Raw genomic sequence first — 21446 nt, 5'->3', positions numbered from 1 at the left:
TGGTTGCTATGACAATTTGGCAACCCCGCAAATGTCAACACAGGTCACTTTTTGGTGGCGTTTAAAACAGTGTGTGCATCAGAACACCGCAACATTTGTGGAGTTGGGAATTATGAAACATATCCCTTGTTCTCGAATTCAAGTTGCAGTCTAAGGGACAACGCCACCATCTATCTCTCCAAGCCAACGCAAACGCCCATGGTATCTATTCAAGCAACCGTGAAGCGTCACAACAGTCCCAAAAAAACCACCGAATCCAAAGACCACAGAGCATCCACGGCTCACGGCTTCTCCTCAACCTTGTCATTCTCCTTGTCTCCGTAATACTCCAACTTCTACGCCAAAAGATTCGCATCCGGCTGCGTCGCATCATAGAAATTCGTGTGCTCTTTACTTCCCCAAAACGCCTCCCTCTCCTTCAATATCTCCCCGGCCCACGCCTTCACCTCCGGAAGCACAATCCGACCCGCAACCCACGAGAACTCGCCCAGATCCAGCTCACGTTCGTGAACCCTCTCGTACTCCACCATCTGCAACACGAGCTCCAACTTATCGACATCGTGCACAAACTTGCTCTCCAGCGTCTCGCTATCCTCATACTCCTGCCATATGTCCTTGAGCTCCTGTCCAGTGATGCCACCGTTGACTTTCCCGAGCAGAGAGTTGGTGAAGTAATCCATGGTTGTGCTCTCTCGCCGATTCTTCTCGTGCTTCGCAACCCCGTCTACGGGCGTGATGTCCCCAACCAGCGCCTCCGCCATATCATGCACCAGCGCCATCTTCGAGCAATGCGGGATATTGAGTTTCGATGAGAGGGATGGGGGAGCAAACATGCAGATCAGGGACATGCGGTACATGTGGTCTGCTATCGATTCGCCGCTGTGGGGAAGTTAGTTAGAAGAAACATTGGGAGAGGAGAACGGAGGAAAATGTACTGCTTGATCCCAAACCGTCGCCATCCCTCACGCTTTGTAGTCTTTAAACGCTCCAGCATGTGGAAGAATGGCACTGGGGACGAGGAGTCCGTCTCTGGTGGTCCGCCTGGGATATTCGCTACAACGGCGTCGACACTCCATGGTCCTTGGGTAGCGTTTGCGGTAAGGATGCCGGGTGCTACGGAACTTTTGTCAGCTACGTTGCACAGGAGGTCGCTATGAGAGGTACCCGCGGTGCCATTTGCATGCTTCGTTTCCCTGTTCTCTGCCATGTTGTTCAAACCCGCGAGGCGATACAATCGTAGATGTGTGGAACTGCGAGCTTGACGTTGGATGTTGAACGAGAGTGAGGAAAGATCGCACGGGGATGAGGGAGCACAGAAATAGGCCGGGACCCCAAACTCTTTCAAAGAAGGCCGATGAGTGTTCGATTGGTTCCTGCGTTGGTCATGGGAGGTTTGAGTCTGGTGAGCATTGGAAGTTGGTCAACAAACCGCGTCACGTGCCAAGGATCGACCCCGCTAGGGCATTAGGTTTGCATGGGTGTTAGAATGGATTCATTTCTTCCTCCCTACGAACAAAGATCTTCCAACGTTTCAGTAAACTCTTGTGGCTTGGGTTTGCACCTTTAGCGTGTTGGGGCAAGACATCCGTTTGAGAGATCCGGAGTCTCCGTTTGCGGTAGTGTCCTCATTCGCCACGATCTTACACCCTGTCACAGCCAGCCAGACCTCAGGCCAACACGTCGTCCTCACGCCAGCGCGTATTGACTTCACTTTGTATGTAATGCCCGAGACTCGGCCTCGTTCACTGGCCCTCCAGTGTTATACCTTCAAGTGTGCTTCGTTGTTTAATGGAGGAAGCCTCTATCCCCTGTGGAGTCATTCTCCCAGTCACCCCGTGCCGTTGTTCCACGCCATTTCCTCATTGAACCGTTGCCGGATCTCACTGCAGCTCTCCGAATTGGACAGGTCTCGAAGTGTTGACAACAGGAGTTTTATAAAGGAAAGAGCTTGTCGCTGCGTCCTGCGGCCACCTGCTGAGACATCTGCGTTTGCCTTGATGTTTCTCTCCCCCTTATACATACCTTTTGTCAGTTCCCTCCGTCTCCACGATCTCCGGAGATGCAGCCTGAGACGCTGTAAGAAGTGTAAACACGAAGTTTTCATCACGGATCCTGATTTTCGAAGGTTTTGTTTTGCATGTGCATTTGATTTTATGCGGGAGATCCAACAGCTCCGGGGGCTTGGATGGATGGATTAGTGACGGCGAGAGTCGAGCAGATGGGTTTCCTTCTTATGCTAATGCTTTTCTCATCTGCTTTGTATAGGTTATTGCATCGGCAAACTCCTCCAAATCCTCCAGGATATAGTCGAATCACTCCACATTCACGAATACAACCAACAGGGGGGCCTATTCACGTGACCGCGAACAGTATTCGGAGACAAGACGGCCGCAGGGGTTCGACGCCGCATTTGGCAGGATCCTTATCGAAAGAATCGCAACATCGCCGGCGCGGCACCGGACATCTCATCTCATCTCATCTCATCTCATCATTCTTTCTGGCCCTGAGTCGGCTCTCGCCACTTCGATGTCGCTCTCGTTATATTGTACTTGCATAATCCATTTTTCCCATTCAGGAAGCCACATCGTCTAGGCTGCGCCGAGCTGATTCCGTAAGGCGTGAGATCCCGGATTGTGCGACACGGTCTCCCGCGCAAGCCATTTCCCGTCTGACAGTCAGCCACGACCCACCCCCGGTTCTTGGTGTCGCAATTTGTCGGGTTCTCGACCAGTGGTATATCCAAATGAACGAGACTTCGGCCGCGAGGCAAAAAAAGAAACCCGGTATGTTGTAATTCGCAGCCTCGTCGACTGATCCAAGCTGACCGACAGGCTTGTCTCGGTTTTTCGAGTCTGAGTAAAGACCGGCTGATTATGCCAAGGCGTTTCGTATATATATATGACCTTCTTCCTATCCCAGAGTCTGGGAAGGGTGGCGTTGTGTCTTTGTTTTTCTCTACTCCATTGATTTGAAAGAAAGTTGACAACATGGTGGTTACTTCCACCTCAATTGACTCGCTGCCCAACGAGGTATGTTATTCCCTCAAGACTCAGGAAATCCAATTTGCTAACTACAAACCAATTGGCAGATCCTGATCTCAATCCTTTCCTATTTTCCAGCACTCCAACTTCTACCCCTCACCACCACCTCCCACCGCATCCACGACCTCATCCTCCTCATTCTCCATTACCGCATATTCGAAACTGGGGCATTGAAAGGTCATCAACTACTCCTAGAAGCCTTTCACACATCGAATAGAGGCGAGGGATATTCCATTTGCGAGAGTCTTTCCACGAAACCACTTAACTCAAGCCCCGAACAACTCTCATCCTCCCTCTCTGACCTGGCAGATCTCTACACCTCCTTCCGCCCCCTAAAGCACTCTTCAGATCGGTCAGTATTCCGAACCGGCCTCGCAGACGGCGCAGGCTGGGTTGTTCCAATCCCAGCTGCGCCCCAGCCCTCGCCCTCAAACGACCCCGAAGACAACAAGGGGAAAGAAGATAAGCTCGTATCCCAAGACATCCTCCTTGAATCCCACGAGCTCTTCAGCCAACTCTGCACGCGCGTCAACTTGGTGAAAGGTAGTCCTCGACGCGGACTCTTTCATTCGTGCGTCAGCGTGGGTGAAGGGATACTTAGGGTGTGGAGAGATTGGCTCGCCGAGCAGGCAAAGTGCGAGGGCGGTGGGAATGGGGATATATTGTGGGCGGATTCTAAGAAAACCGTGGGGTTGAGGGTGAAGGTTGTGGAGAGGGACGCGGTACCTGTGGGCCCGCCGTTCAGGGCTGGCGAGGAGAGGGACGTTAGCTATACATTGTTTTATGAAGGTGTGTTGCCCCATCTGTTTTATTAGGCGGAAGGCGGAAGAAGTCTAACGGGGAATAGAGTTACTGGTTAGAACAACTAGGTTATTGCTCATGGTTGAGCGGAGCGAAGAGTTGCAGAGCGGGAAAGAAGGTAATGCCATTGTGTTCACTGCTTGGGAACCCTGAAACTACCAAAACCTACGACGACGCGGCCCCAATCTGAACTACGGACAGCTCCAAGTGACGATGACAACGACACGACGAAAGATATAACCTCGATTTCATAACGGGATGAGCAGTGATAACGAGACACGTACTTACGAAACGCAGGCATGCTCTGTGGCCTAGATGGCCAATACTTCGTGCAAGGCTTTCCAGTGGCGCACCGCCGGACCGTGATTGAGTGGGGAGAAGGCATGGTTAGGTTTGCGAGGGGTGTTTATATTGATTGATGTCGAGTTTGTTATCTAGTCCTCTCTGTGAGATTGGATAGATATACACAGCTACCACGGCGACCGGATTTGAAGAGTTTGGAAGGGAATATATTGGCTGAAACTTTCATTCTCTTTCTCTCCTGGTGGGAAAGATATATTCCCGTTTGTCTGTTAACCTATATCCCTCTCCAACACCGCTTGATCCTTTGTCTCTCGTCTCCAGATAGCTCTGGTAAATACGTCTCATAGGCCACCTCAGTGGGTGGTAGGGTTCCCTTCCCATGTTCCTGCAGTTGGCTGGACTCTAGCGTCGGGATTTGCTCCGAGCTCGGTGAGAACCTCGGCTCCTCCCCCTTCGTGGGGCTTGGGCTTGTGTACTCGGGAACGGTGAGGATGCAGTTGGATGTCATATTGAAGTGGCCGGGAGAGCGAGGTGAGTGTGGCGATGAGAACAGGGGAGTTTAAGAGGAAGAAAGGAGATTAGTTGTGCGTTTTGCGTTGGGGGGGTTTCTATTGTGACCCAATACTTGTTTCCCTTTTGATCTAGAATTTTCAGGCTAATGCACGAGATTCTGTCAATTCTTGTTCAGAAAGCAACTTGTCATTCCCCTAACCTTCGCTCCAGCCCTTGCCTTCGATGTGAACAAGTCAACTGCTCAACTATCAATCCAATGACGTATAAATCCCAAAGGCTTTCAGCATCTGCCCAACCACAACCAAGCCGCCGATAGCTGGAATCCAAAGTGGAAGAACGAGAATACCTTTTCATATACAGTCGGTCCGATCCAAAAGCGACAAAACGGTCGCTCTTTTACGCCCATAATAACTTTTTAACCACAACCCTAATTAATTTATACTAAGTGATACGATTATAGAATAGAACCAGGCGAAAAATACCTATTAATTAGATTTTTAATATAATTTATAGTTCATTAATAATCGAGGCTTAAAGTACACGGACCCTTTTTACTTTTTTGATTTTTCCCCATACAAAACGCAAAAATATTTGCTCGCTAAGGTCACGTGAGCCCGGGCTTCAGGGGGAGATTACGGCATCTCACCAGCCTTATTATTAATATAATAATAATAATTAAGTCCTATAAGCTCAAGTAAGCCTTCCTAAATACTAAATATAGCTTTTTCTGGTACTATATATATTATATATATAGTAGGTCCCTAATTATACAGGTTTTAAGCTAATTTTTGGCCGAACTAAATCTATAAACCTTACTTATTACTTAGCTACCTTCTTTCCCTTACTTTTGCATATTATCCCATTTATCCATTACCTTTTTAGATATTATTCTATGGCGTTTTTGCTTCCGTATACACTAAGTAGCTTGTTTAATACTTAATCCCTTCCGATATGCATCTATCTAGTAAAACGTACGGTTATAAAACCTCCGTATAGTCTTAATCGAACAAGCTTCAAGTGCCTCTACTACCTTAATCTTGGCATCTGGGAAGCTAGTCTTCTTTACTTAATAATATCGAGTTTTGCTATACCCCCAGTACATCTCGATTAGGTTGATTTCGCAGTGGAACTTCGGTAAAAACACAGCCTTATATCCCCGATCTGTAATAAGCTCTTTAACTTGGGACTTCTCTTTAAAGAAGTCTTGGTAATTCAATAGTATACGAGCTAAATAGTACGTTTATTCGATAGCAGGAGGGTATTCAAGGGGTGCAGTATACTTAGTACCCTTTAGATACTTAAATCTTAAGCCAGGGATATTATAACCTCGCTTAATAAGAATCTGTTCTACGCCCTTAGGCTCTCTTTCTCTATTCAAATTAAGTTACTAAAGGACTTGAATAGTACCCTGTAATCCCGGAATCGTATACTCTGGTGGAAAGTACGTATCCCTTCCATAGGCCTTAATATTACCCTTTTTAATCCCCCCTAATCCCATATTTATACTAAAGGCATTTAGTGCACCTTCGCCATGCGAAGCGTATACAGAAGACTAATCAAATATTAGAATAGCTATATAGTTTGGGTACTTCTGTTTAAATATATCGAGCGTCCTAGTAATCTATACTAGTAGCTGTTTTATATCCCACTAGGGGTCCCCATTTAAGCCTGGATATATAATTTGACAGATATCCAAATTAGGATTATCCGGGATAAAAATGCCTTTATTATTTAGTACCCTAATACGCCCCTTAGGGCCTATAAATTCAGAATCGTGAATTAGCCTCCCTTTGCTCTTTCCGGGCATTTTTTGCTAATTATCTACTAGCCAGAGGCTCTTTTTATAGTCAAATCCATAGAAATAGCTCTTATTATAGAAGTATATTATATATACCTAAACTCTAATTAGAAATAAAGGTTAAATTATATACTACGTACTAGCTTTATTCTCCTCGTATTAAACTATATATAATAAAAGCTCCTTTATTAAGGGTAAAAATATCTCTTAATAATACTTAATTATATTAGGGCGTTTATATCTATCTATATAAAGCCCTTTCTTAGTCTTATAGTAATAAAAGCCGAGCCTAGGGAGCCATAAGTAAGCTATACTGCAGGCAATAAGCTTTTTTATTATTAATAATAATCGAGGTAAAATCTCCTAATTAATAATATTTAGGAAATCGTTTAGTAATATTATTCCAAACTCTTAATTAATTAACCAAGTATGGCAGGCTAAAAAAATATTCTTGTTATCCAGATAAGAGGCACCCTCTCTTTTATTACCCCTAGTTTCTTGGGAAATGCCATACCACTATTAATAGTAATTAAATAGCCCCCTAATTCACCGAGCTAGTATCTTTCTATTATTTAAGCAGTAATTACTAGAAGCTACTAAGAGTAATATATTAACCCTTTCAAGTCAATATTGCCCTAGCTTTAGAAGCTATTAGGTATATTACTAAAGTAAGTATAAATTAGTAATTATATATAGAGTATATAGCTCTTTGGTTTAAGCTAGCTTAATATCCATATTATTAAGGACTTCTTAGTAAGTTATTCGTATATCTAGAGCTTTATTATTTCCGCAAGCGTTTCTAATAAGGGTATCCAAAAGTAGCTCGTTTATTCCATTGTTTTTATCTTTAAGCCTTTGCTCTTCCCTTAATTACATATCCCTAGGGATATTAATTAATCTCCTAATAATATCGAATTATAGCTTCTTTTATTTAAAAGATAGTATAATTATAGGAGTCTTAAGCCTACTAGATTGCTCTATAACTTGAGCATCTTTTACCCTCTAATCATATATATGTTTTTATTAAGTTCTCAATAGCTTTACTAATTCCTTTATTAATTTGGGAATATACGAGCCTCTGGAAGCTAGAAATAATATTAGTATACTTATATTATAATAAAATAAGATAAGAAACTTACTAGCCTGCTCTGTGAGTCTTTGCTCTCGCTATGCGAATGTAGGCTTCTCTAAAATAATCGTCTTATTACTACTAATAATAAGCTTTCGCTGAGCCCAAAAGAGAGTCGAATCTTCAAGCTTTACTTCATTGTTTTGTTTAATATCTGATTTATCAGAATCGTCCTCTATATTAGAGGGTTTCCCATGCCGTTCGTTAATAGATGCTTGGATTGTAGCTTCTTTAGCTATGGTAAGAACTGTAATTGAATCAAGAGTCGAATTAGCTCGCTTGCGTTTCTGAAGGCTCACAGAGGTAGCTATTGGAAGTATATAAAAGGGGCACTGAATTGGGTTTGTGGTTATTAAGATATTAATATAATTATAGAAGAGCGGTTAATTGAGGGGGGCAGTCACGTGATAACCAAAGTAAAAAAACGACTATATAAAACGCAAAAATATTTGCTCGCTTAATCACGTGCATTATAACTTCCTTAATAATAAAGATATTATAATTTTGAGAACATAGAATTAATTCCTATAGTATATAGTATAGTTTTAATTAATACGATTTATATCAATTAGTATTGTGGTGGTTTTTATTTTTTTTTGTCGCTTTTGGATCGGACCGACTGTAGGTCCAAACGCCTCCTCGTATGATTGAAATACGAACACGCAACGACACAGATCCAACAATCAGCCAACCAAGAATCCAGCTGATAGCAATGGACGAGGTCCACAGCCTGTACTCCGAACGAACCAGATTAGTTGCTAGGTTGACAATGCTCATGATAGCACACGGGGCACCGGTTAGACCAAAAGCTCCATATCCGAACACAGAAATCTGTTCACCGCGGGACATGTCTCATCGGACAAGGGGATAGAGGGTAACGATTTCCCAGAGGGTTTGAAGGATGCTGATAGGTATCTTCGGTATGTTGTAGGTTTTCGCCAAATGGATCTCAGAAATCCCCCTTGCAGAACTAGTCTCCATGGAAGTCCTATTCGAGTCTTCACTCCAGTGCTGCAGCGGCATATGTGGACGCACTTCCGCCAGACAATACCTTGGCACCCGCGGGCCAGGTACTGGAACGTTTACAAACCCCGTGAACTGCTCGTTCGAGAGGCACCGATCGGACGTTCGCGCCGAAGAAGAACCTTGGCTTTGCCAACAACTTTCTCCTTCGCGACCATGCAGAACGCACCAGCCCTCCCAGCCTGGCCAAGTGGGGTATGAAAGTGCCTATGCCTGAGGGGAAGACGGAGCTTACTGAAGATGAGTGTGAAGAAAAGCGTTTTCCAGCTGGTGAAATAACCAAGTGCAGTCTTGCCCGTGTACGGCTTTCCTTCGGGAACACGGCCCATTCTTGAAAATCTCTGCTTAGTAAGTTCGATTTCCTACATGAAAAAAGAAGAGAGTAAGTTACTTCTCTTTGTTCGTAGGAAGATTTTGTTAATTACACGTTCGGAGAACAGCCAATTAGGCTTGGCTATATCCGGGGTGCAGGCAAGAAGAAATAGGCGAGGATGGCTATTGGGAGAGAAATGACGCTATTGATGACTGTAGCACCGAGTAAGAAACTATCGAATATCGCCACATGGATAGTACAGAGCAAGCTCACGAAATAGCCATCCCCAACCAGCAAGACCCGCGTGACCATTAAGAAAAGTGTAGATTCGGGCTTGCAAGAGTCGACTGAAGAATAGTGCGATTGACACCGCTGATTGCAAACTTCCATTGCGCTTTCCAAGCTCACGTTTCTTGTGAGATTACCAATTGCCAAGGATATAGTAAAGAGCTGGCCGGTGACCTGCTTCGAAGAGACAAACCACCAAGCGAAGTGCAAGCATTTAGTGGTACGTCTTTGCACCTGCGAGATTGAACGTGAACACTGTCCAAGTTGTCCAACCGATTTCAAGGAAAGGTATCCAGATATAACCGGGAACAGGAGTCAGGATGAAGTTCGAGGGCTGCGTTAAACCAGTGTGAGTGCCGAGCCTAGCTTGACCTGAAGTGAGGATATGCATACCCATTGTCCAATAACATAGACTACTATCCATGAAACGACGATATAATTATATTAATTTCCGACAAGTGTGAGGTCTTCCTTCATCCCTGAGACGAAAGCATTGGTGATATTTGAGCTGTGGACCTGTGGATTGATCATTAGACTTCAACTTTCACAGGATTGACAAAACTATTTACCTATTTGATCAACATTTGAAGCGTGCCGAAAGGTAAGAGAGTGAAGCCCACCTTAAAATAGAAATGGTTAATTCGAATTGAGGAACCGTTGATAACGGGCAGGGTTTTATCAACCTCAAGCAGATATCTCCTTACTTCTTTGGAGACATCTGCAGAATCTCATAGCCATCTTTTTCCAATTGCTGGATGGTGCTGCCGATACAATAGAGACTACTATGATATTATTGTGTTAGCCAAGCGAGACCCCCTTGTTTAGCGGATGCCAGCCATTTCGCGTAAACAAAAGCTTCGCCTTGACAAGGCAAAATCTTGCCTCTAATCGCGCCATATAGATGTCATGGACCAATCGGAGTAGCGCTCTGTCTCACCGCTGTTTTCGAACCTAACTACATTGGGCTATCGCGAGGCTGAAACTGTGTAACCTCGTCGGCGGCTGGAGTAGTCTCTTCTTCTCTCCTCTCCTCTCTCCTTCCGCATCATTTCCCCAAAGCTGTATATGCTATGGATCTTTTGACTATTGACACGTCAATCCTCGGTCTCCTCAAGGCCACAGCGCTGGTGGCCCGTTATTTGGCTCCCTACGTCTCAGCCGCAAGGGACACGCCAAAGATTGTGTCCCAAGTCCACTCCGAGGTGGTATACACCCGCACTATCCTCATTGCGATAGAAAGCCTCACCAATGATCTTGCCTCTATCCCCGCGAGGCGTGCGGCGCTCATCACAATTGACCAGCTCATCGCCGTTTTCACAGATGGAGTGCTTCTGCTGTCCGAGCTGGAAGCAACTCTGCCCTCGCTCCCTTCTGCCGAGACGACCAGTCCGCGCCTGCCGCTGCAGTCGCGCCTGCAATGGGCGAGGAAGGAGAGTGTCTTTGTGGCGTTCTTCACAAGATTGCAGGGGTTCAAAGCCTCCATCTCTTTGATGTTAAATATTCTCCAGAGGCAAGTATTCTTCATCGAGGGTCAATCCCATTTTGATAACCCGGCTAACTTCAATAGTGATTCCGATCTCCGTGCGGCAGAGCACCAGCAGGAACTGTCTCAGAATGTTGCTGCTCTCTTGGAGAGTAACCATTGTTTGACTCGGCGATTGATGAATTTGGAGGACGCCTTTGAAGTTCGCAGTCTTATCTCTAAGCGACAGAGCCGTTCTTTCAATACCTACCACGGCATCAGTGAAGGTAACTCCATCGGGGAGGAACCTAATATCAAGAGCACAGATAGCACAATTGCCAGAACCAACAACACCTCGCAGCTCTCGACACCCCCAGACCGCAAGGAGGTGTCCGACTTCGACTTCGAGAACGATCTTGGGGCCTCCAGGGTTTATCGGAGGGCACAGCGAGATACCATGGACTTCTCCTTCCGGAGTTCTATCGCACACACAAACGCCTGGTCCATCTTCTCGGGCCTCAGTCTTAGTGATATTTCAATTATCTCCGCAATCGCACTGCCCCTATACCCTGAAGAAATCGAAAATGCACAGCACTACGGACTAGCGGGACCACAGATAGTATTAGACACCACTCCAACCTCACACTCTCCTCGCGTGAGATCATTGTACCAAGGATGTGTTGAGGTAGAGTTGCGGCTGACTAAAATCCCTGGATTTCCTGAAATTTTTGCAAAGTTAAGGGACGAAGGAGAGGACCACGATCCATTGTCGCTTCTAATCACGTTTTTCAGACGAGGTGTGCCTTTGCTGATGCTTTTAGAGAGAGTCCCAGGGCTTGGTAATCTCGATTATCTCACCGAGCTTTGGTACATTGATTCACAGAAATTGCCAAAAGTGGCAACGTATAAGTTTATCGAGGCATGCATTCACGATCTTGGCTTTCAGCCCGATGAGTGCTTCTCAATAGGTGACTTGATGGGGAGCAATTCAACAGGATTTGTCAATGTGAGAGTCATATTTTCTGTCCGCTATTGTTGTTACGGTTCTGATTGCATTATATAGGTTGTCAGAGTTGTTACACGACTGCTCGACATTCTCACGAATAGTGGGGAAATAGAGCCTGTCGATCTCGCGACCATTCATCCGGAAAGAGAGGGATTACTAACCAATCCTCTTACTCCTAGAGACGCAATACTTGAGGGATTCCTAGTTGATGACCGATCCTACCTTTCCAGCCTGGAAGGCCTTCTCGAGCTCAAGACGAAAATTGAGTCGGAGGATGCTTTACGTAACGATATCCTGCATCCAATTCTTGCCTCGTTGGATCCAATAGTTGACGGGCAGAGGCGATTCCTCCTTAGAATGGAGATGACAGCGCGCAAACCTTCGGACCAGCAGATGTGGGCTGTTCATTTTGACGACTGGTCCCGCATGTCGCCCTTATACGCCAACTTCATCACCGGCGAGAAGGAGGCAAGGGAACACATCAGGGCCGTTTTATCAGAGCGGCAGGGGATGGAAGATAACTACTTACACTCCATTCTTAGAGATTCCCTTCGCTTGCTCTTCCTTCCCTCCCAACGCCTGCCAAAATACTCCGGATTTCTTCAGGTACGCCCCCTTTTCCTCCCTCTCCCTCTCTTTCTTTATGGCCCTTACTCTGCACCTCCATCTTTCACGAACAATTTGCTAAACCCAACCAGGAGCTTCACCGACAGGGAGGGCTTTCTCGCTCCCAGATGTTTGATGTATCAGCTGGTATCGAAGCTCTCCAAAATGCTTTACGAGACATTAATGCGGCTATGAAATGTCAAGAGCTTCGAGAAGCACAAGCATATTTGGTAGCGCGAGTCAAAGATTGGAAGGGTTACAACGTTAAGGAATTTGGCGACCTCTTGCAGTTCGGTTTCGTGAGTGTCGTGACCGGTACATACGGCACTGCAGAAACAGTATGTGCAAAGCCCAGCAAATAGCCAGAAGTCACGATCTGTTAAACGTTAACGCCATTCAAAGTATCGAGCCTATCTCTATGAAAGAATCCTCATGTTTTTTGTGGACACTTCGCGACCCCGGAGGTCTACTTTTAGATGGGCCAAGAATACGGAACCGGATGCCAGAACTATTACACAAATAAAAGGAAGAATCGTGGCCAGAATTATCACTAGTATTATATACGCTGCTAAGTCGGGTGCGTCTCGACATATCCAAGCCGCGAGAACCCGCCAGCTGACCATTTTCAGGATCATACACTTGCCAAATATGGTGGAAAGAAGATTCCGATGTTTACAACATCATCATGAAGTTCCCAACTGAGAGCAAAATGAAGACGTGGTATCAAGAACTTCAAGGAGTGAAAGATAGGAATGCCATAGCTCGTGCAGGAAGCCCAAGCACCGCTGAAAACGATGCATGCATGATGCAGGAGCCGATAACAAATCCTTACGCGGCTGACGCAGATGCAGAGGATATGGATGACGGGGAAACGGACGTTGCTCCTCCTCCTCCCAGATTCCTTATGAAGATGTCCACCATCCCCGATAACACACATGAAGGCAACTGGTTGTAGCGAATCCTCCCTATTATATTGGATCTGCTTCTCATGCTAAAAGTAAGGACAGTTTCGATTCTTGAATTAACAACCCTTTCGTGCTATCTTAGCCTGGAATATTGCCTTCGGAGACAGCACAAGATGGTGACGGAGCACCCATGAATGAGGTCCTTCCCGGTCTTTTCCCATTCGATCCGGCTATTGCCTGCACCACATCCCACGTCTCAAGCTCGAAGCGTGTTCCGGCCATTGTACTGCCATCTTCCGGTACAATTGAGAACCGAGAGGGAGTTCAGCTAACCTGATATCTGACGGCTCGCCGGAATGCCAGAACGACCTCGCCGCGTCTTGATTGCAACGTCAAAGAGACTTAGAGAGAACAAATCTAGTCGTTAACTTACATTTCTGGTCCGCGATTACTTGGTCACTTTACCTGGAAGTCAAAATTTTGATACTTCTCGGTTTCAAAAACAGAGCTATTAGGATGACAACCTTTGGAGATTATTTTGGATGTTATACCATTCCTGGGTAAAGATGGAAAGCTCGACAACCTAATTGAACATATACTGACGACAATACATGTGTGGTTTTGATCATCTGACAGTCAGTCGAGATATGGGCCTCAACATCTTGGTTATCGTCCAATATATTCGTTGTCACTCCTCTTGCAAAGATCCCTTATAAAACGTGTGTGTATCTCCATACCGCGGCGAGTTTGGAGGGGTTCTCTATTCAAGGCAGTGTCAAAGACCCAATTTACGTTGAATAGGATTCCTCGCTGTATGGTCCAGGCTTGGTAATAATACCTAATTTCCGGTATCAATGCCAAAATCGTAAGGTATTAGAATAGTGGGGAGGTTACTTGGCGCGGTCATGTAACGCCCGAAGCATTTAGTTTAAATATATATATTACTTTACTCTTCTTCTTTCTTTATAATAAACTAATTAATATTTATTTCATTTATATTTCACTCGCATATTTATTATCCCATATTATAAATACTATTTATTATATTAATTTTGAAATAATATTATTAAACTTTTAATTTTTAATTATAATTATATTTAGAACTATTAATTAATTAATTTATTTTATGTTTTAAAATAAAACTCGTTTTAATATAACTATTATATAGAAAATAAATTTATAGAATTTTTATTAATTTCATTACTAATTTCATTATTAATTTTAATAAAATTAATTTTATTATTATTATTAAATTTTATTAATAACATAAAATATCTTCTTTTATTAAAACCATTAAAAGTTGAAAAAAAATCATATATAAGTAAATTATTATAAAGATTAAATAATAAAAAAAACAAAATGATTTTACTAGCTCGGATTTACTTCCGGATTAAAGGGGGGGCCATTAGATAAATGAGTTTAATAGGGATTTTTCGCACAGCTATACTGCAACAACTGAAACTACTATTAGGGCTATCCTCTGCGTGATAGGCTAGAGTTGAGTGAACAGGGATCACCGATATCTTGGGGGCTTTGTGAAACACGTCCTGATTATCTGATTATTAAGTGGGTCTCTAGAGGGAATGTCCACGAGTTGACATTCCACATGAACGGTTTACAGCAAATGCGGGAACTGACCAAAGGATACGCTCACCTCATATCCTCTCCCAGAAACCATTCCGTTCTCGAATACCCTCTCAAGGACCATCCACAACACGGCAATTACCTACGCCGCAATATTTTCACCACCACCACTGGTTTCCCTACCCTTCAATTCCATCTGCAATCATACAGCAGCCAGATCACTACCTCAATGCCTCGAATATACCACAAATGACGCGGTATGGACTCGCTACACTGGGAGACATACTACTGTGGATTGTTTTAACAGCCTATGCAGCCTCGGAAAGAGACCGAGAGTCGTTTCTTTGCGAGGTATGTGTGTGGGCTTGGGACGAGTGCGGTATGGTGGGGAACTGAGCCCGCGAGGATGGGGACTAGGAAGTTTATTGATGGTAAGAGGAGGGTGGGGAGCTGAGGGAGAATAAAGATAAAGCTGATTACACAATAGGGGACGAAAGTAAAGAAACGGGTGGGGTGTTCCAACCGAGCCCAAGTGAGGGAGATCTCAACCAGCAGCAAAGCATGGCAAAGGCGTAGATAAGACATGGGTATCCAGAAATAACCACTTCGCAAACACATAAACGGATATCATGCAGTTTTGAGTTTCAAAGTAGGATGTCGTTAGATTATCATGTGACTAGAACCCGGTATCTATTGATTTATGCTAGCACCTATGCTATTGAGGAACGCACATCTAGCTCGCTGATCCCCCGGAACAGTCTCTATAGTAACATTTGTCGGATCATTCGGGATGTGTATCCTCTCCATGCCTGTGGCGTCAAACTTCGCCCACTCCGGGGCGGACTTCAGTTTGTAGGTATTCGGATTCTTGGTGCGGATGAAGGAGGTCCAGTACGCCTGGATTGTGGGTATGAGCGCGTCGCCTGGTGGGTCGGAGGAGCCCCAGATGGAGGAGAGTTCGGAGACGTGGGGGACGCCTAGGCCGTTCTGAGCGTTTCGCGTGGAGAGCACGTCCCAGCTTTGCTGATGTCAGTAATCTTGAAGGCACACTGGTGAAATTGCACATACCGGTAGTTATAACTGGCGGGCTGACCATGCGTGCTAATCGTGGTGCTGATGTAGATGCCGGGACATGTATAACGCATCTCACCATACGCATTTGCAGCTGCTCGCCAGAAAGCTCCTTTCCCCGGAAATTGCTGGACGGCGGGGTAATATGAGTTGATTTGCTCGAGATCGGTTTGGGTGAGGTTGACAAATTGATTTTTCAGAAAGTTGTCCATGGCTGTGCTTGAATTGAGGCTACTTGGGGTCCAGATTGTGCCTTCATTTGTGTCATCACTGCTCACTGTCAGGTATTGGCATGTGATAGAAAGCAAATAACATACCCAAAGATGGAGGGAACCTTGACAAATTTCCCTTGGGAGTAAAGGTTGTAGGTATAATCCACAATGAAGGTCTCGTCAATGACAGGCGACCACATGAAAATCGGGTTCCCGCCCGCACCTCCGGGCGTGGGAATGTTGATGTTATTCTTGGAAATGACAGCAATGTCCGTATTCCGCAAGCATTGCAAAGTATCCGTGTCGTTGCTGCACCCAACACGTTGGACAAGTCCATCGTATTGGTATTGGGCCTCGTTGACTGTTAATAGAGCTCCGAAAGATTGACTCTCGGCTGCTGCTGCGTGGAAAAGACCATCATCTCGTCCACCGTATGCTGAGAGGTGAAGATCCACGGAGGCACCGCCAGCTGAGTCCCCGCCGATGGTCACATGCTTTGGATTACCTCCAAACTATACCCTGTTAGTAATCTAGCAGAAGAGTTCGGAGGAACGTACCAAGTGTATGTATTGTTGAATCCATTCGAGAACCTTTCTTTGATCCAACAATCCAACATTGAGATCGCCATTTGCTTTGACTTCCTGGCTAGTAAGAAAACCCTGGACCCCAACACGATAGTTGAAAGTAACAATGACAATGTCGTGGTCTCCGGCACTGATCAGACTGTTGCCATCCAAATTCTGGTTGGAGAGCGAGTTGAATCCGCCACCTTGGAAGTAAACGAAAACAGGATGAAGTATCGCTGTCATATTTTGGGTAGGTGCGTAAACATCGAGAAAAAGGCAATCTTCGGAATGATTTGGATTGGAACTCGCTGAGGGGGAGAAGTGACATGATGGTCCATGCTGAGTTTGGTCAGTAGTGAGCATTTTCTGACCAAGGTAGGACAACATACAGTATCAGCAATTTGAACAGTGTCATTCACAAGAGGGTCGGCCGCAGCCCTGAAACGGAGGTCCCCAACTGGAGGGGCAGCATATCTAATCCCGAACCATTGACTGACGCCGTTGGCCGCGTATGCTCCCTGGTACTTGGAGTATCCCAAATCGACAGTCAAGGTAACATTACCAGCACCCGTCCTCTTTTCAAGTCGGAAGAATAGTCCCAGAACAATAGCAGGCACAAACATTAGGATTAAGATTATTGTGAAGCAAGCCCAAAAGAGGACGGGATGTCGACCTTTGAAAAGAGTCAACTTCTGCCAGGTAGAGGGCAGAATAGCTGCCATTTTGAGTGCCATTCTATATATTCAGCCGGCGGGTACGTGACAATCCAGTTGGCGAGCTTCCGCAGTTCAGCGACCAAGTGCCTACAACGTTTGGTGGCGTACAATGAGGAAGGTGGAGATCAGCCTTGCCAAGCCATACCGGGTCATCCCTGACAGGCTGCGGTTCGAGGTGCTCTGCATATTCTTCGACAAGTACAACTTCGATTTGTCTAGATGTCGTAGAAGAATCGTCCTATCGTTGGGAAAGTTAGCTCTACTTCTGAATTGTACGACACCTTCAAATCCAGATCCCTGTGTAATTAGATGCTGCGAAGATTTGCAAAGTTGTTTTGGAACCCGCCGAGGTTTGACGGCGCCTTAGATAATCAACACTGCCTGCGAACCAACTGCGGTACCAATTGGCGTGCGTTTCCGATTTGCTGCATGACGAGAGAGACCGTCGTTGTCTGCGCAAGCTGAAGGCCGAGGTGTATGTTCGTGCATTTCGACTGCTTGCCAACCATACAACAGGAGTCCATTGCGTACAAACTCCTCGGCAAATTCGGAGGAGAAAGATGTCCATCGTGGTTGAAAGAAGATGAAATAGTTAAAACATACGTTTTGCAGCCACCGCTGTGAATGAGAAACGCCCTCGGGCAAATAACAATGGCCGGAAATGTCCCACGCGCCGGAAATTCAACGGCCGGACCACCACGACGAGAATGCCCAAATCCTCTTACCACCAGGGGAAGGTTGGATATAAATGAATGGCGCAACTCTGGTGAATAGTTCTCGATGGCGCAAAGGGAGAAAAACGCGTGTGTTCGCGCAAAAGAGCGTGAAGAAAGAGAAGGGAGCTGATGCTCAGCTGAAGAAGAGGATAAATGCAGAATTTGGATTCTGAGCCCAGGCCCTCTAGCGCTCTGGCGGCCGACAGTTTTGGGACGATGGCAGCATGATCAATGCAGGGATGGGGCGCAGCAGCAGTGCAGCACTGATCATCAGGGACCGAGTCATGTTTGTCCAGGGGTTGGGGAGGCCAGTGGAGGGGGGTGTGCATCTCATTCGCGAAACATTTCTGCGTCTTCCAGAAACATTTCATAGTTCCCTGTCTCATCTCACGAGCTGAGTCTCGCCTCATGGTCTTATGCTCTCCCCGTTCCCTCCTCCATCTCCGAGTCGCGCACTATAAGATCAATGGCGAATACTTTTCTTGATATTCCTCACAGCACCTTGCATTTTCCCTGTCACTCCAAGATGAGCTTCGCCAAGATATGCTCCCCATCAGGCCTGGCCTCGGTCTGCAGGACTGCAATGTCATCCATGACACCGATGTTTGGGATGCCTTGAGCGAGATGATTGACTGTCTTCGATTATCGGATTAAACCTTCGAGCGCCGAGCTGATCAAAGGAAACATTTCAAGCAAAGTGGGTTCACTCAAATACTTATTTCACTCTTACGTTTGAGGAAATAGGGTGACATCTACTCTGTTTCACCGCCTACTCCTGTTCGACCCACTCCAGACTGTGAACCTACCCCTCAACCAGTGGCGCATCGAAGTCGAGAACCGGTTCGCAATCTCACTTGCAGCGTTGCAAGAAGCAGCTCTGGATCGAATTCGCTGCTGGGCCTTTGGATCCAGAGATCGCGCCATACGTATACAGATGCTGATACAGCACGTTTGTGCAACAATCAGCGGGCACAGGTTCCTCCAGGATATACGGATTTTGATTTCGGGGTAACCCTCGTCTCTACCAGCGTCGGAATTGTGCTCTTTGTTGTTGGGATGTTGTTTGAAGGAGTTGCAAGGCGGGATATCAATAAGTGGAGAGGTGAGAAGGGTTTGGCGGAGGGGCGAGAAGATGGGAGATTCCAATCGTTGAAGAGAATGTATGAGACTCAGAATAGAAAGGGATGAAAGAATCCGAAGGAAGACGTCCCGATCACATTGGTTGATCTTCCGTCTCTAGCCACTATAACTGGTGCTGGAAATCAGGGCGTTTCTGGAGTTGCAGGGTCAGCGCAAAGGAGTTCATATTCACTTCTTCCTACGGGTGCTGGAAGTATCAGCTCGGGAACCGCAGGATCGGGCAGCGGCGGTCCCTCGGCTTCAGCAAATACAAGAGGAGCTCATAGCTCCACAGTCTCATGATGCATTTGAACGCCTTCATAGCAGGTGGGTCTCACGCTGCGTATATAATGGGTTTAATGCTGGTGACCTAGGCAACAGCTGAGGCAATGTTTAAGCTTAGAGCCGCTCGGCCAGACGCCGCCCCTCGTATTGCCCGCGATGCCCCCGTACCTGCCCTGCAATATGGCGTTCGGCCAGGAGCAATAAAAACTCGATTGCCCTTTTAATTGCCCTTTCACCTGCCCTTTTACCTGCCCGCATTAGCTCTTATACAAATTGACGCCTGCCCTTCGTAGTCCCGTGAAATGAGAAAATATCTAATTATACGTCCGTATTTGCCCTTTCACTTACCCTTTTAGCGTTATTTGCACGTGCTAGAGCTAAATAATTACTAAAATCGCACCAGTTTGAGGCTCTATAAATACTCACGTAAGATAAAATTAAAATATATTTAAGTTATTTTGAAAATACGGAATATAAAAAGTAATATTATTATAAGGAGTAAGAAAGAGATTAATATTATATCTTAGCTCTTTTTCTCTAAATCACGTGCCTCCAATTAATAGGGCCAGTTGTTGAAATTAGGGGCCTGAGGCCCCTAATAGGCTTAGTAAGCCCTGGAACCGAACGCCATGGGGCTGTGCACTAGCTTAATACCCTGTCCAGCTGGAATACCCTGTATAGCTGGAATACCATGTACGGCTGGAATACCCTGTATAGCTGTAATCGGTTCAGCTGGCATAGGGATTTAGTACATGTGACTTAGGGGGTTCAGGGCTATATATACGGGCTACTTACCACTGTAGAACAGCAGTCAATTCAGTACGTTTTACTTGGTTTACATTGCAAGCACGTGACCCTAGCTATATTGCTTTAGCTAGTTCAACACCAGTTAATACCTTTTTAAATACCCTTTTACTTGCCCGGCCGAACGCCCCTGCACAGACGTGATGCCCCCTTTACATGCCCTGTACCTGCCCTACGTACGGGCAAGTAAATGGGTCGGCGATCGTTCGTCGGAAAAAAGGGCAGGCGTCTGGCCGAACGAGCTCTTACTAGGAAGGATCTCCATGGTTCTTCTAACGTTTAACTATTATGGATAATACTTGTCCGCGAGGGAAGCGATAACCAGCCATTTGGGATGAACTTCAAGATTATAATTCAAGTCTTTCCAAGGTCATCGAGACATTCCAAGCCTTGTCTACTCTTCGTCTTGAGTGAATACACGTGGAGAGTTTCCTAAAGCGAATTGTCCATGAGTTTGAGGATATTGTTGCACATTATACCAATTCCTAGCTTGGATTTGGAATATATAAGGTTTAAGTCGCATCGAGCATTTGTCTCTGTTAACCCCCTATAGTGAGCCCCTGCTCTTGGAATTTCGATGGGTACGTTTCAAAGTATTTAGTATTCTGTCGGTTACAATCTATTGGGGTTAATACTATTGTAACTTGCTGCCTTTTACCTAACATGGGTCCAAAGAGATAACATTAGAAGTTATATTTACCTTGAAATTTTGAAGTGTTCGAATTCAAGTAAGCGAGTCTGCCCCTTTTCTCGCGGGCGGTAATCAGACATCAAGGCATTTGCTCGAGTTTCAAATGCACCCAAGCCAAATGACTTCTAGTCCATTAGCTCTTCAAAATATAGATGGATATCAATTTTCTCCATTATAAAAGCGGAAAGACGTTCGCGAAAAGGCCTCGAGGTATAAATAATTACAGACTTTTGTTCTTGAGCCTCCTCTTTCCCTTCTCCACAACATTTCTCTCGCAAAAGCACGCCGCAACCCACCAGCAAATAGCTTCAAGAATAATTTATATAATATCCAACTCAAATTCAAATTGAATTCTAAACGTATACCATTCTGGTGCAATATCTATATCAGGATAGTGTGCTTCAACTCATTCGGGTGCCCCGGCTGCAGTGGTCGTTTGGAATCAGGCTTGGCGAAATTCCGGACCAATCGGTTTCTGCCGATTCGTTCCAGGG

The 21446-nt window shown here is 45.6% G+C and overlaps 5 protein-coding genes across 5 annotated transcripts; 2 read left to right on the top strand and 3 right to left on the bottom strand.

Moving 5' to 3' along the window:
* Positions 1–79: 79 nt before the first annotated feature.
* On the bottom strand, positions 80–1415 carry K444DRAFT_619856 (uncharacterized protein). The gene is made up of 3 exons (XM_024881591.1): positions 1165–1415; positions 936–1113; positions 80–879 (listed from the first exon to the last, which is right to left on the bottom strand). The coding sequence occupies exons 1-3, from the start codon at positions 1205–1207 to the stop codon at positions 336–338; spliced, it is 765 nt and encodes a 254-aa protein (XP_024729502.1). The 5' UTR covers positions 1208–1415; the 3' UTR covers positions 80–335.
* Positions 1416–2343: 928 nt separating this feature from the next.
* Positions 2344–3031, bottom strand: K444DRAFT_202186 (uncharacterized protein). Its single transcript, XM_024871006.1, has one exon. The coding sequence runs from the start codon at positions 2987–2989 to the stop codon at positions 2489–2491; it is 501 nt and encodes a 166-aa protein (XP_024729501.1). The 5' UTR covers positions 2990–3031; the 3' UTR covers positions 2344–2488.
* Positions 2570–3916, top strand: K444DRAFT_202224 (uncharacterized protein). Its single transcript, XM_024871007.1, has 3 exons — positions 2570–2783; positions 2832–3029; positions 3089–3916. The coding sequence occupies exons 2-3, from the start codon at positions 2988–2990 to the stop codon at positions 3854–3856; spliced, it is 810 nt and encodes a 269-aa protein (XP_024729500.1). The 5' UTR covers positions 2570–2783; positions 2832–2987; the 3' UTR covers positions 3857–3916.
* A 6363-nt stretch (positions 3917–10279) lies between these two features.
* K444DRAFT_543121 (Dbl homology domain-containing protein) lies at positions 10280–12645 on the top strand (the record flags this gene model as incomplete). The annotated part of the gene is made up of 4 exons (XM_024875941.1): positions 10280–11406; positions 11497–11677; positions 11735–12283; positions 12376–12645. 4 exons carry the CDS (start codon positions 10280–10282, stop codon positions 12643–12645), a joined length of 2127 nt encoding a protein of 708 aa, XP_024729499.1.
* A 2817-nt stretch (positions 12646–15462) lies between these two features.
* On the bottom strand, positions 15463–17244 carry K444DRAFT_543107 (triacylglycerol lipase-like protein; the record flags this gene model as incomplete). Its single annotated transcript, XM_024875940.1, has 5 exons — positions 15463–15790; positions 15841–16113; positions 16161–16567; positions 16613–16960; positions 17011–17244. The coding sequence occupies 5 exons, from the start codon at positions 17242–17244 to the stop codon at positions 15463–15465; spliced, it is 1590 nt and encodes a 529-aa protein (XP_024729498.1).
* Positions 17245–21446: the final 4202 nt, after the last annotated feature.

This window comes from Hyaloscypha bicolor, assembly GCF_002865645.1.
Source record: "Hyaloscypha bicolor E unplaced genomic scaffold K444scaffold_169, whole genome shotgun sequence".
Taxonomy (NCBI): domain Eukaryota; kingdom Fungi; phylum Ascomycota; class Leotiomycetes; order Helotiales; family Hyaloscyphaceae; genus Hyaloscypha; species Hyaloscypha bicolor.
This window is presented reverse-complemented; position numbering and strand designations above follow the sequence as displayed.

Coding starts and splice junctions, on each gene's coding strand:
- K444DRAFT_619856 (XM_024881591.1), bottom strand. CDS start 1,207: ATGGCAGAGAACAGGGAAACGAAGCATGCAAATGGCACCGCGG. Junction 1,114..1,164: donor GCATGCAAATGGCACCGCGG/GTACCTCTCATA, acceptor AAAGTTCCGTAG/CACCCGGCATCCTTACCGCA. Junction 880..935: donor CGACGGTTTGGGATCAAGCA/GTACATTTTCCT, acceptor ACTTCCCCACAG/CGGCGAATCGATAGCAGACC.
- K444DRAFT_202224 (XM_024871007.1), top strand. CDS start 2,988: ATGGTGGTTACTTCCACCTCAATTGACTCGCTGCCCAACGAG. Junction 3,030..3,088: donor TTGACTCGCTGCCCAACGAG/GTATGTTATTCC, acceptor ACCAATTGGCAG/ATCCTGATCTCAATCCTTTC.
- K444DRAFT_202186 (XM_024871006.1), bottom strand. CDS start 2,989: ATGTTGTCAACTTTCTTTCAAATCAATGGAGTAGAGAAAAACAAAGAC.